At 32.2% G+C, this 15,659-nt stretch overlaps 1 protein-coding gene across 1 annotated transcript; it reads right to left on the bottom strand.

Annotated features, from left to right (window-relative positions):
* Nucleotides 1-883: 883 nt before the first annotated feature.
* Nucleotides 884-9,925, bottom strand: LOC127734191 (ankyrin repeat domain-containing protein 53-like). The gene is made up of 4 exons (XM_052243926.1): nucleotides 9,611-9,925; nucleotides 5,942-6,141; nucleotides 5,124-5,288; nucleotides 884-3,562 (listed from the first exon to the last, which is right to left on the bottom strand). The coding sequence occupies exons 1-4, from the start codon at nucleotides 9,797-9,799 to the stop codon at nucleotides 2,542-2,544; spliced, it is 1,575 nt and encodes a 524-aa protein (XP_052099886.1). The 5' UTR covers nucleotides 9,800-9,925; the 3' UTR covers nucleotides 884-2,541.
* Between the last annotated feature and the right edge of the window lie 5,734 nt (nucleotides 9,926-15,659).

Raw genomic sequence — 15,659 nt, 5'->3', positions numbered from 1 at the left:
AAGTCAAAATTTATAAAAGTAAACCATTATAGGTCACAGTACGGTCTTCAACACGGAGCCTTTGCTCACACCGAACACAAAGCTATAAAGGGCCCCAAAAATTACTAGTGTAAAACCATTCAAACAGGAAAACCAACGGTCTAATCTATATAAAAAACGAGAAACAAGAAACACTTATGAACCACATCAACAAGCGACAACTACTGAACATCAGATTCCTGACTTAGAACAGGTGCAAACAAATGCAGCGGGTTTAAACGTTTTAATGGTACCAAACCTTCACCCTTTTTCTGAAACAATAGTGTAAAATCACAACATAGAAAGACACTTTTGAAAAAAAGTCGATCGTCCACCATTATAGAACTTGTCCGAGATATTGCTGATATTAACCTATAGTTTAAGTTTTATAAAAATGTGGCAAGAATTGTACCAGTGAGAGCGCTAACGAGGCCATTTTCCATAAATTTAATATTTACAAGGGGCATAACTCCATTAAAAAAAGTCGATCGTCCACCATTTTAAAACTTGTTCGAGGTATTGGTGATATTAACCTATAGTATAAGTTTTATAAAACTCTGGCAAGAATTGTACCCATGAGAGCGCTAACAAGACCGGATGGACACACTGACGGAAGGACAGACACCCGGTATTTCCATGGCCCCCACAACGTATTACGCAGGGGACAAAAATAGTTTGTTGAAAAGAAGTATGAGGATGATGACAAAACACAAACGACAGATATTGAACCCTATCTGTGAACTCAGATACACAGTCATCAAAGTAACAATAGCTCATGATCACCAGCTCCTCATTCCAAACAGTAGAAATATCCATTTATTATGCTAGCTTTATCTTCTCACCATGCAGTAATGAAATATATAAGTTATGGAGAAATATCTTATTTATTTTGATTTTTGAAACAAACAGGTGCATTGCAAAATTATACATAACAATTTTAATCCCTTGAAATCAAGCAGTACACAATCTTATTAGCAGTATTATTGTAGCATTTTATGTTGCAATAATAATTTAATCGTGCACAATATTCTTCATTATTGCTTTAAAACAATGCCTAAAAATTAAACCACAATAAATCATTGTATAATATTCTATATCAAACACAACAATAAAAAAGTATATTATAAATCTTTCTGTAGAATCAAAATCAATTCTTAAAGTTAATTACAGATCATAATTAGAAAAATAATTAGTATCTCAAAAAGATTTTAAAAAAAACATCATCCTTTATGATTTAAAAATAATCTTGAAAGCTCAAAACCACTAGCTTAATTAAAGCATGCAATTTGTAATATAATTAGCACAAAAACTGTAATGACAGAAAAAAACAATTTTAACTGTTCAGCTATTAACCAAAAACATTCATTTGCATTTATAAAATCCCTTACATATTTACTAAGCTGAAATCACTCTGAACATAAACTGTAGTATTTAACCTGCCGTAAGAAATGTAAATGCCTCTTCAGAATTCCCCCCACCCCACCACAAAAAAAAACACAATCAGAAAATAAAAAAATACATTTAACTTAAAAATGATGTAATATTAAATATAAAAAAAAGTATTCTGTAACATCAAATTTTACAATGTAGAGCATAATTGTGAAAACAGTCAACAACCTAAACAAACAATTCTACCACTTTTTAAATACAACTTGGACATAATATATAAGAAACAGATTGGGGAATGCATGAACATACATTTAGACTAGGATAAAGAGTATTACAATCATTTTAAGAACATATGAAAGGCAGACAGTATAAAAAGGTAGTATAAAGTTAATATATGAATCATGGTGATTACTGTGAAAACTTTATAAATGAAACACCAGGCATACGTTTGTAAGTACTTCATGATTATACAATGTACCTTTTCTTTTGGAGGATATATACTCATTTAACATTGTGCTGGAAAGGTTGTTTACTCAATGTGATTCTACATATTCTAAAATCTGCCTACTACAGATATGCGGAATTTTCACCGAAAAAATCAAAAACTTGTGAAAATCCTTGCACAACAATATGAGAAATTCTTAATTTAATTTTTATTCAAGATATTTAAGATCTTTACAAAAATGTTAATCATAGAATTAGTCTTTATATATTAAAGTCAGTTTTGTGTGTTTAAGCAATAGAAAAAGAATTTTTTTTAAAGAAAAATTAAAAAAAAATTATGCATTGATAGCAAATTAAATTACAAAAATTGATCTGAAAAACATTTGCCTGTAAACTCACAGAGAAGACTTTACAAAAATGTTAGGAGAGACATGCATTTGGTAAACAATAATTTACTATATGTATATTTAAAATTTGTTGCTTTCTTTATGTTTTTATGATTCAACCCCTTTTAATGCCTTAGTAATATAAGTCATTATTTTCATTATTCATAAGTATTCCATTGAATGATTGAAATATTGAGAAAAAACTATAACTAATTTCTGTTGATGCTTTGTCCCATTTCAAAACAAAGAAAGTTTAAAATGCTTTAGCAGTTCCAAACAATTAGTCCTCTTTAAATTTAATTATTTAGTAAATTCCTAGTACATATTCCTCCCCTTTTATATTAGGGAAGTGAGTAGGTCTTCTTAAAATTTTCAGTGTGTTAAGAACATCCTTTGTTGGATAGGCCTTGCTCTGCCAGTCATCTGATTCTTGTTTACCAATCACATCAATTGTATTTGACCTCAGAAGGGCATTTCTGTACATAAAGGAAGAAAAGTCATCACAAAGGTGTAAGGTTACTTCATCTTTTCCTTTGACATTATCTTCATATTTCTTCTTTTTGTTTACATCTGAAATATGTCGAGATTTGAACACCATTGGTCTGTCTTGTCTTGTTGGATCGTTTGACAGGTATCTATCAATAACTTCATCCGGTAGATTTGGTTTCTGGATCTTCATGGATTTCAACTTTCTATGTTTGGAGTTTTCATCTATGACATTAACTTTCGGTGCAAATTTCCCATCATAATACATTGAAGCAGATTTATTCTTTGGCATCATAGTATACATATCTCGTGGATACTCATCTGTAAGGTTTGTAATGTAGCCTGGTTTAGGAGGATGTAATGCCAGTCTCCAGTCATATGGATGTTCTACAGCTGTTCTAGCTCTTGGTTTCTTTTCTAAATTTTCCTTCTCCTCAGACTTTGATGCCTCCTCTGAGCTACGGAATGAAAACCCTCTTATGTATTTGGAGCCAGGTGTTGGGGTACTTGCATTTTCAAATGACACATGTATCTTACTGTCTGTATCTTTATCTCTAGAATATACTTGGTCTTGAGGTGGTGCTTTGCTATTTGATTTTTGTAATGGTTCCCTTTTACCCTTTGTCTTCTCCATTTCATCTTTCGTTCTGGGATCAGGTATATTTTTCTTCTTTAGCCAATCCTGGTATGATTTCTCACCATAGAATTCTTGTGCCTTTTGCAAGTCTTCAGCTTCTTCTAGTTCTTTCAACACTTGCTGCATTTTCAATTGTTTAAGCTGACCCATCTCTTTAGCAACACCATCTTTGTCCTGGTGCCACAGCTCTGCTGCCAGAATTCTGAAACATCACTAAATGTTATAATAAATTTTACCAATTTAAGTTTTTTTTAAATGCTGAGTAACAAAAGTGACTTTGCCTTAGATTTTATTATCTTAAGTTTAAAAGTAATAACTGCAGTTTTGTATTAAAATGTCTTTCCTTGTATTAGTATTTTATTGGATCAATGTCTAACTGACATTGATCAAATCTCTCCTTTTATTAATTTTCTACTATATATACAAATATTGTTCCCATTAACTAAATAAATGACAATAAATGTATTGCTGCTAAAAAAAGCCTACTAAGGCAATAAAAAATATGTGTCTGTTTCCTGCTACTAGCTGTAAAAAAATGTTTGGTCAGTCTATTTTTTTTTTATTTTTTTGTGTATCAACAAAAACCAGAAATAGCACATGTTTTTTTTCCAAGTCAAATTTAGTTTAAAACAACTTCCAGTATTGAGCACATGCACAATGGTAATTTTTTACTTTCAAATGTTCTAACCACTTTTTTCATTGATTATGGTCAATTGTATTACAAATTTGACTCAATAATCCAGCAGAAATAAGATTTGCAGTCTACTCAAACTACACAAAATGCTATTTCTTTAACAACATTTTGGAAAGGCAATAATTAAGATCAGCCATCAAACTTGGTTTTATAAAAGGGATATGAGCATGTTGAAGGGTTATGTAGTTTTCAGGTAGAATGGAAAGATCATTCTGCCTGTAACCTACTATTTTTACCATTCAACAAGTTTTTTTTATTTTTTAAATAAACTGTTGACACAGAGATATGTCTTGCCTATATGTGATTTTGATAGTATAATGCAAATGTTGAAATAGAAATGACAATTCTTTAAAACATAACAACTATGCAAAACATTCAAAGTCAATAAACCATGACTGAAGGTGAAGGGCTTATACAACTGCATACTAAATAGGATTGAATTTAATATCATAAGTGATTCTCTTTAAACTGACCTGAACACAAACTTTAACATTTAAACTATTCAAAAGTTTAAAAGGCAATGAACCATGATTGAGGGGACAGGCCATATAATCTCCCTGGAAATGAGACATTCAAATACTAATACAACTTCATACCAAATATTTACTTACCATTTGTGGTTCATCTTAAACTGAACTAATCACAAACTTTAACATGTAAAATATGCTAAAGTTTCAAATCAATAGGCGATGACTAAGGGGATGAGCCAAACTATCTCCATGGACATGAGATGTGCCAATGCTTATACAACTACATTCCAAATGTCATTGACATACGAGTTGTGGCTCCCCTTGAACTGACCGAATCACAAACTTTAACATGTAAACTAATGATAGGTAGGGATCTCCATGGATAAAAATATAACCATGAAGGATTTTAATCAGGACAAGACCCTGTGTGTCGTGATTGAAATTATTTCAACATCAATAGACATGACTGAGAGGGCAATGAAAAGCAGTGAAAAGCAATGTTGCAATGATATATATGGTATCATTCAGTATATAATGGGATTGTTTTGTATACACCTTCATATCATATTACCTCTTTTAAAAGTTTAGAATTTAAATACCTTGCACATTTTTTATGTCCCCATAATTTGGCCAGATCCAGTGGAGTATGACCACGGCAGTCTTTTCCATCAATCTGGGCCTCAACCTCAATCAATAATTTCAAACACTGAACATGACCTTCTGAAGCTGCTTGGTGCACTGGTGTAATTCCATCATTGTTAACACTGAAAGATGGCAAAAACTATATTAGACTTTAATAAGTATATTATTGGAATATATACATGTAACATTTTATAACTAGAGATTTTGTTGAGCCTGTATCACTAAAATGGCGTCTTTCATAAAAAAATATTTACTAAAGTAAGGTAATAAAAACCTGTTTTCTTCATACAACATTTAAGCTTGAAATTTTATGAATATTTTTACATTTATATTGCTCTCTCAGCTTATATATAGAAGATAAAATTTCCAATCTAAACCAGTTGAATGGTTTCGAAAATAATTCTTTTGAATTTCATTTTTTAAGCATCTATTTTTGTATTATAAATAATCTGCTTAACATTATGGCGATGACCCTTTTTCGATTATTAGACAGAGTATTTTTGACTTTACAAGTAAAACTTTTGCAGATAGTATTTTTTTCAACAACAAAAAAGGAAGTAACTGTACGTATTTTTCCTTTCTTTCAAAATTAAAAATAAATCCCAAAATTTTCAAATCTATTTTTTTCCTCTCAACTTAAACAAAACCCTTACAATTCTATGCTTACTTTTTCAATTCCATGCAATGAAATTTACAAAATGAAACTGATTTCAAATAGGCTACATTAAGATCTATTATAAGACTTGTAAGACTGGAGTACAACAACATGACTTACACAGATGGATTAGCTTTTTTGTCCACCAGGTACTTCAAACATTCCAAGGCCCTCTTTCCCGTCTGATTACTTATGCTCAGGTGAACTGCTCTCCAGCCAGTTGTACTTGGCAAGTTTATATTATATTTGTACTTCTCAATCAGTAGCTTTAAGCATTCCAATCTACCATGGATGGCTGCTAAATGTAAAGCTGAAAGACCCTAAAAATATAAAAAATATGAACTACATAATACATGACAGATGATGTAAATGTAAGACTTGTGTGCATTAGATAGCTGTTTAAAGTCTGGTTCTAAAAAAATGACATGCTTGCTTTCCCCTACATCAGCTGGATCAAATTAAGAGTAAAAATCAGAAAAGACAATTTATAAGAATAAATTACTGAAGCACCATTGGCACATGAGCTGAGTTGCAATCTTTATGGATTTGTAGTAGAAGATTTTTGTGTCAAATCTGCCAAAAATTTATGACAAATGGATAGCAAAAAATGTTTTTTTTTTACTGAGATTTCATTCTATTAGTTACTGAAACCTTGACCTTTGACCTAAAAATTAATAAATTTCTTTTTCACCCCAAAGGCACATTACATAATCTACCAACATAGATAAAAATCTGATTCATGGCTCAAAAGATATTGTCCCGAAACAACTTTCCCTAAATTTCAGTCTATTTAAATTTACTGTGACCTTGACCTAAATAGGGTCTTTCTCATTTCTACGTGTGATTCTTTTACAAATTTTGGTGAAGGGTAGACATACATGTAATCATGTATGGACATAATTGGTTCAATTATAACATCTTGAAACCAAATTTTTGTCCAATTTTGGTCTACCAATTACTGTTTTAACCTTACATTTGACCTATAGCTAGTGACCTCAAAATTAAAAAAAGTGTTTTTCAACTCATAGGGCATTACCTGATCACAAATAGAAAAAATAGACATGTGGTTCAAAAGATAAATGTTGCTCAAATTCAGTCTATCACTACCTGCTGTCACCTTGACCTTTATCCTATTGACCTCTAATCAATAGAGATATTTTTTCATCCCATGGGGAATTAACTCACCAAGTTTGGTTAAAGTTGAGCATATGGTAGAAAAAAAACTCTGGAAAAAAAACTTTTGCTCAAATTTCAGTTTATCAATACTGGTAGTCACCTTAACCTTTGACTCCAAAATCCATAGGATCTTCTACATCCTATTGGGCATTATTTAAGCCAAGTATCGTTAAAGTTGGACATACATGTATGGTTAAAAAAATAACAGCCTGAAACCAAAATTTTGCAAATATTTTAGTCTATCAATAGCTGCTGTGACTTTGACCTATTGACCTCAAAATCAATAGGCCTAGGGTCTTTCTTAAGTTAAGATATTCCTTATGGCATGAAAGAATTTGTCCAGAAACTGAAATGTTGACATCAAGAAGTCCAGACACAATAAAACCATTCTTCGTATCATAAGCAGACTTCCACTTTATTGCAATTCAGCTAAAAAATTTTGCTATTAGAAAGTTACATGTAAAATTGAGAATGGAAATGGGGAATATGTCAAAGAGACAACAACCCGACCAAAGAGCAGACAACAGCCGAAGGCCACCAATGGGTCTTCAATGCAGCAAGAAAATCCCGCACCCGGAGGTGGTCCTCAGCTGGCCCCTAAATAAAATTGTGTGCTAGTTCAGTGAAAATGGACGTCACACTAAACTCCAAAACATATAAATGAACTAAAATTAAAAAACATACTAGACTAACAAAGGCCAGAGGCTCCCGACTTGGGACAGGCGCAAAAATGTGGCGGGGTTAAACATGTTTTGTGAGATCTCAACCCTCCGGCTATACCTCTAGCCAATGTAGAATAAAGAAACACATGACTTTGATGCAATGTAAAACAAAGTGCAGATGCAAATATCATTTATATACAACAGCACAAAAACAACTTACATGTATAGAAGACATTGAGTTTCTGAAATATGAAACCAAGAGTTCAGTTATCTCAAGTCAACGCAGAAATTTATGTTATATTTACTGGTGTATTCATGAAAATGACCTGAATGTTACTGCACAATCAGATATAATACTAAAAAGCACAGGTTAACACAAAAAAACGTTTTTGTCAATCATACATAAAACTATCAAACATAGAATTATTTCTGTTCAATACATGCAAAAGAGGCCCTGGAATCACTCATCTGACATTTTGTCCAAAAATAACTCCTTAAAGTCATGTGAAACAACTTTAATGTTATCGGAATTATTGAACCAATGCATGCATATATAATAAACTAAGTCCTGTATGCATGCTTTTTATATTTATTACGAATCTATAACGTATTATCGACACATAATATTTCATGCAATGATTGTTGATCGCAAGCTAATTAACTTTCGAGTTTGTTGCCAAAGTTTACCGAATCGTGACACTGATAAACATTCAACACAGAACATGTGGAGCACGTGACAAATAAGTGAATTGATATAGCATGATATTTTTTTGTAACTTCCATGCATTAACATTTGTTAATTAAACTTTTCCTCAACAGTAGTTAAATGATTTTTTGTATTAAATGTGTTCTTTAAGAATCAGTTATTACTATTTACCTTCAAGTGCATGTTTGTTTACATTTTTTAATCACGGTTTTCTATTCTACGCTGGCCGAAGTTTTAATAAGAGGTCACGTAGTTAAGGTCACTGCATACGGGAAAATATCGGCGAAATAGTAGGACCGTTAATGTTCATATGAATGATATGTGTATAACAGTAATGTTTAGTTGGGTTTTAATTTATTGATAACAAATTCAATATTTATACCAATAAAAACAATATATTAATTTATTATAAACATCTTTTACTGATAATATAACTTTGACTTATAACGATTCATTTTAATAAAAAAAAAAAAGCAAAGTTTAAACATTGCTTTATTGTTATTAACTCAAATAATCTAATTTTAGGCCACCAGACTCCGGTACCACGATTTCCCGAGAAATACAAGAACAACGTAATATCCCAAAGACAAACAGATTTATCACGATAACAAGATTTAAAGATTTTTTATGGTGTTATACTACTTTTAACAATATTAAAGAATATTAGTTAAAGATATTACTCGTTTTTACTCAATAAAAATGCAATTTCACTTTTTTTTAATAATTTTCTTGTATATTATACCATTGTATACATTGGATTTGTACTTGAAATAAATAATCTGATCTCTATATTTCTTATTTGATATATCCGGAGAGAAACATACGTAATTGTGGAATTATGTCTTAAACCTTATAATTGTATGCTGTTACACTAATTTAAGCAGTATAACACCATGTAAAATCTTGTTATCGGGACAAATCAGTTTGTTTTCGGGATATTATTTTGTTCTTGTTATTCAAGGGAAATCGTGGTACCCTAGACTCTACTAGATTTATATAGTCTCTATTGGCATGATTGGGCTACAAACATGACAAATTTGCATATATTATCATTTTGCAGGCAAGTCAGAAATTGCTGACATATGAGATTGTTTTGAGAACTTGCTAGGGGTTGTATGGGGGTCAGAGCACAGTCCATATAAAAACAAACATTATAGATGGACGTCAGAGCAATCTCCTACTACCCAGACTTTAATAATGCAAAACAGATTCAACCCGACTCTCTTCTTTTCATCAATAGCTTACATTTTTGTCAAAGTTGATTTGCCCCTTGGCTTCACGTAAGCTTTGTTTCAGCCATTCTACATCGCCAATTGCAGCTGCCATAAATTCATCATCAGCAATTTTCTTTTCATTGACATTTGCAAAACGTGGACGGCGTTTTCTGGACTTTGCAGAATCTAAACTACTTCCAATTTTTGTAAGATCAGACATCGTGAATGTTTAAAAAAATCACTTGTAAATATAGGAAAGGTTTCTCAAAAGGAGACAATTTTTGAGATTTTCTATTTCTTCTTCACATGGGCCGCCATTATTGTTTATGCAGGTGCCATGAGTGACCAAAAGCTATCTCTCTAGACTTTCCCATACAGTTGATAGAAAACACCGAGTCTAATAATTAAAAAGTAAAAAGGTGGGAATATTTAACTGAATAAAGAGATATGTGGTTTGGAACCAAAAACCCTTTTAGGAACAACAATTCGATTTAAATGAGGGAAAATCTGATAAAAAAAATCTCTTGATTCTCATCTGAATAAATGTATGAACGTTGTCGATATTTGAATATCACATTTTGAAAATAATTTAGAAATAAATAAAAGAGTACATAATACGCCTATTTCTAGAACAAAAATCATACTTCAAGAACTCGCAAAGCAGTTTGTGTTTGTACCGGCCGACAAAGCAGCCAACAATGTGGTGCCGTAAATACTACACGGACGTTCTTAAGGATGTTCGCTCCTCTGTTTAAAAACAACAAGCTTTTTAAAAGACTGTTATAAATTGATAGTATATAAATAACTGAACTTAAAAAGCAGAAAAAAAATGATAGGTCCGTGACCTTGTTTTTGAGATATAATCAATTGAAAATTTGGCGGGAAATGATTCTCTCTAGACTTTTCATACATTTAACATTGGCACCTTTTTTCTTTAAAAAACTATGAAAAATAACAAGGGTTTTATAAGATTTTCATAAATGGCTAGTTAAACTATATGTTATAAAATTATGAACAGAAAAGTAGGGGTTCGCGGGAATTTTTTTTATTGGTACTACAAGGATAAAACTAGAGGATTCCGAATATCTGACAAAAAAGTCAAAAACAAGAGTAGCGAACATCCTTAAGAATGAAATTTTAAATTCTTCTACATTCAAGTCCGTGTGCTCCACACTCGAGGCTCCACAGAGAGTCAGTATAGTAAACACGTGATAGTAAACAATCATATCATAACCACATCACAGCTTAAGGCCTCTTCTGAGCATTTGAAGGTCCCTACTATGTATTGGTTACCTAAACCAGAGACATCTCTGCCTAAACTACACAAAAAACAGTAAAATATCGTTTCCGATCTCGGCTTCTAGTAAGCGTTCTACAACTAATCTTTCAGTGCTTTTAACTAGTTCCTTAACTACTATCAAAGAACCTATCGTTAACTTTTGTTATAAAACATATGAAAATAGTGGAATTAACTATTTTTGGAGTGTAAAATTTTTTTTGGATGTTTTAGATAGATTACGTGCTTTTGATGGTCCTTTTGATTCTGTTGACAGTTTTGACTTTTCACTTGAACTATTTACACTACACTTCCACAAAATCTTATCAAACGTTTTCCTATTTAATTAAATGGTCGTTTGGTAAATCTGAATGCAAGTATATTTGCTGCAACTCATTTAAAGTCTTCTTCTCTGATGAGAAAAGTAAATATGCTAGATATACTTACTGGAGGTGTGATGAGATAATTGAAGCTGTTAATATTCTCCTGATAATATTAATGTACGTTTCGACAATAAAGTTTATCGACAGGTTGTTGGTATAATCCTATGGGCACCAATTGCGTCCCTTTAGTAGCAAACTTGTTTTTGTACTGTTATAAATCACAGTTTATGACCAAACTCAGTAAAGACCCGTCTAAATTGCATTTAATTGATAAATTCAACAACACTTACCGTTATCTTGATGATATTTTTTCGTTAAATAATCAAGAATTTTCAAAATATACTGCCGAAATTTACCCAAAGGAACTTACTTTAAATAAATCAAATATAAACGGTAATAACTGTCCTTTCCTAGATTTAGATATTTCAGTTTTACACGGGAAACTCTACACTAAAATTTACGACAAAGGGGACAATTTTTCGTTCGCTATTGATTATTTTCCTTTTTTGGACGGTTATGTTCCTTTGGCGCCATCTTACGGTGTTTATATATCACAACTCGTTCGCTATGCCCGTGTCTGTTGTGGCGTTTTGGATTTCAATGAACGTAATCTATGTATTACTGGTAAATTATTAAGTCAGGGATTTCGTTACCACAAATTACATAAAACCTTTACTAACTTCTTCCATAGATATACAGATTTGGTTTGGAAGTATGGTTGAACCTGTAGAAAACATATTTTCAACGGGATAGCTCATCCTAATTTTTACGGAGAAGTTGTTTACCGAGCCCGGAAATTTTGATACGATCCGGGTAAACTTATCGATCCTTAAAATAAACTTATTCTAAAAGGTTACCAATTCAACACTATAATTAGATCTTTGAACATTTTTTTATTGGTATTAACATTGATTTTGTTATCAGTAAATTAAAATCAAACTAAATATTAGTTTTATATACATATGCACTTTCATGGCTCTACAATCTGTCGATACCTATATCTTGGCATTGCACAAGGTCATGTTTTTCTCTGACTGTTAATGACGTCTTTATACTTAATTCATTGGATGTTAAATGTGTACCGATTGATATTTTAGTCTTAGATGCATGATTTTTTAATTAGTTGTTATTGGCTTTGAACTAGCTGTCAGTAACTGCGAGTACTCTCAGATCTGGACTTAGTGTCTTTTTATTGTGGAGATGTATAAGTACCCTACCACGTCCACTCTGTGTTTTTGTTACTTGTTTTTGTGCTTTGTATCGATCTGATGAGTTAAGCCCTTTTCAACTGATTTTTATAGTTTGTTCATATGTTGTACTGTTACACCACTGTCCCAAGTTAGGGGTGGGTTGGGCGCCCGCTAACATGTTTAACCCCGCCACATTCTTTATGTGCCTGTCCCAAGTCAGGAGCCTGTAATTCAGTGGTTGTCCTTTGTGGCTGTATATCATATTTGTTTTTCGTTCATTATTTTGTACATAAATCAGGCCGTTATATTTCTCGTTTGAATTGTTTTACATTTGTCATTTCGGGGCCTTTTATAGCTGACTATGCGGTATTGGTTTTACTCATTGTTGAAGGCCGTACGGTGACATATATTTGTTAATTTCTGTGTCATTTGGTCACTTGTGGAGAGTTGTCTCATTGGCAATCATACCACATCTTCTTATTTTTATATGTACACATATTTGCATATATGTTTCTGGTATAGCTGAACGATTATAGTAAAATTCTTATTGAAAAAAAATGTTTTCTTAAATTATTTGTAAGCACATGCTTACACTAACGTCCAATAAACAAGTTCAAAACAACAATACAGAGGAAAAGAATTACTTGATTGATAGAATATAAATGATAAAAATAAAAAGATTTAGTAATAAAATAAATAAATTACAAATTCATGAATGTTAATTAAAAATAATTTGTCTTTAATTGTATATGTCAATTTAAAGTAATGCACATATAAGCAAGCTTAGCAACAAATGAAAATAACTTATCAATCCGGAAAAATCCTCCTGGCCCCCAAGACACAAGTGTAATATTAAAGTATATAGCTAAAAAAAATTCTGAGACAAGAGTCTGTGCTATCACATCACCAAATTCAAAAACAATCGCACAAGACAGAAATTTTCCTACCTTAAACTTGACTGAATGTGAAAGTTAGGAGATGAATACACGATTTTCACGGTACCGACAAAAGATAGACAATAATTTGATAGAAATAAGGAGATTTGGTATGATACCTATTAGACAATTGCAACTATCGACCAGGGTCCCAATGACGTGGATAAAAGCAAATGAATGAGCAAAATCCATATCGTATAGTCAACTATAATAAACCCAAACATGACAAAATGTGACATAATTCAAGCGAGAAAACAAACTGTCTGATTTAGGACAAAAAATACAAACGAAAAACAAATATGACAGACAGCGACCAACAACAATCACTGAATTCCCGGCTACTGACTTTAGGCATTCACTTAAAAAAATTGCGTGGTTAAACGTAATAGTTTGAGCGCTCAACCCTCCCCCATTTTCCGGGACGCTGGTGTAACATCACAACATAAGAACACACTGTAAACATCAGTTAGAAATGGCTTAACTCAATAGATAGCTAGCTATAAAACCAAGTTTAACCCACCATTGTCTTCGGAAAATGACTGTACCAAGATAGGAATATGACAGTTGTTTTTCACTTGTTCCGTTGATTGATAACGTTTGATTTTGTCAGTTTTTATGGAATTTCCCTTTTTTTAAATTTACATTGGAGTTCGGTATTATTATTATACTTATAAAGTACATGTACAAAGCACAAAAACAACTTGCATTTAAAACAAAAGACACAAAAGTACCGATCTAAAGCACTCACACTTACTGAAAGCTAGTTCAAAGTCAATTAAAACTAATGAATACACATATGATTCGTTACCGGAAGAAACAACACAGACATTTGAAATTAAATAGGGCTTAATACAACACCTCCTTTAAACAAAAGAAGGGTGAACTAAGGGAAACGAGGAACCAATATTTTCTAAACGATGACAATATCCTAAAACATGTTTGACTATGTCAGAATGCAGTGGAAAACGGCCTTATTCAGATAAGACAAAACTGCAAAATTTGGAATTTTTCTATAAACAATATACTTACAGAATTGAATATGAAGTGTTTCACATATATCTTCGACGGCATTCGAATTTTAATCAGAAAATGTTTTAAGTTCTAATATCGCGTTTTGAATTTTGGGTGTTTTTTTTTTTAATCAAAAAAATTGTCTATAAAAATATGCATCTAGTTTGAAAGAATTAACTCAGAAATGTTTCAGAAAATAAAACAGATAAACAAATTATTTTTTTTCGACTTTCGTTTATCGTTCAATTTGCCAAAATTGTATGCAAAATTTTACCATAATTTGTATAGACCATTTTCTGTACTTTGAGGTCCTTTATAGCTTGCTGTGCGGTATGGGTTTTGCTCATTGTTGAAGGTCGTACGGTGACCTATATAGTTGTTAACTGCTTCGTCATTTGGTCACTGGTAGAGAGTTGTCTCATTGGCAATCATACCACTTTTTATATTTATGTCATTTTTAACATGGTAGTATCAAGAAGGTGTTATCGCTATTTGCAAGATATTGACATGACAAGCAACGAAACTAGCATCGAGTAGTTATAGCAGAAACATATAATACAACAGTGGCGGATCCAGGGGGAGGGGGGGGGGGTCTGGGGGTTGGAACACCCCTTTTTTGACGATCAATGCATTTGAATGGGGACATATATTTGGAACCCCCCTTTATCCTGGGTTAGGAACCCCCCTTTTATAAATGGCTGGATCCGCCCTTGTACAATCATGTATGTCTCTGGTAATATATAACTTAATATAAAAATAAGATGTGGTATGATTGCCAATTAATACCAATGAAACAACTCTGCACCAGAGACAAAATGACATAGAAGTTAACAATTTAAGGTCACCCATACCGCATAGTCAGCTATACATGCTATAAAAGGCACCGAAATGACAAATGTAAAACAATTCAAACAAGATAACTAACGGCCTGATTTATGTATCAAACAATGAACGAAAAAAGAACGAGATATACAGCAAAACACGACCACTGAATTACAGACTCCTGACTTGGGATAGGATCATAAAGAATGAGGCGAACCCCGGTACAATACATACAAGCCATAGAACACACGTGTATACCAGCTTCAAAATGACGGGGATCAATTTGAATTGTTATACATAATTAAATCTATTCCTACCCAAACACAAAAAAACTGAATGGTTTAAATTCTCGACCAAATAAAATTTTAATAAAATTAGGGCGAAACGATTCGGGGTGTGAACGAGATTCGGGGCGAAATAACCTGATTAGAAAGCGTTTCATTGATTCGGTTGTAATATTTCC

Source organism: Mytilus californianus, unplaced genomic scaffold, assembly GCF_021869535.1.
Source record: "Mytilus californianus isolate M0D057914Y unplaced genomic scaffold, xbMytCali1.0.p SCAF_3, whole genome shotgun sequence".
In the NCBI taxonomy this organism is placed as follows: Eukaryota; Metazoa; Mollusca; class Bivalvia; order Mytilida; family Mytilidae; genus Mytilus; species Mytilus californianus.
Note: the sequence above shows the minus strand (reverse complement) of the source record. Positions and strands in the feature narration are given on the sequence as shown.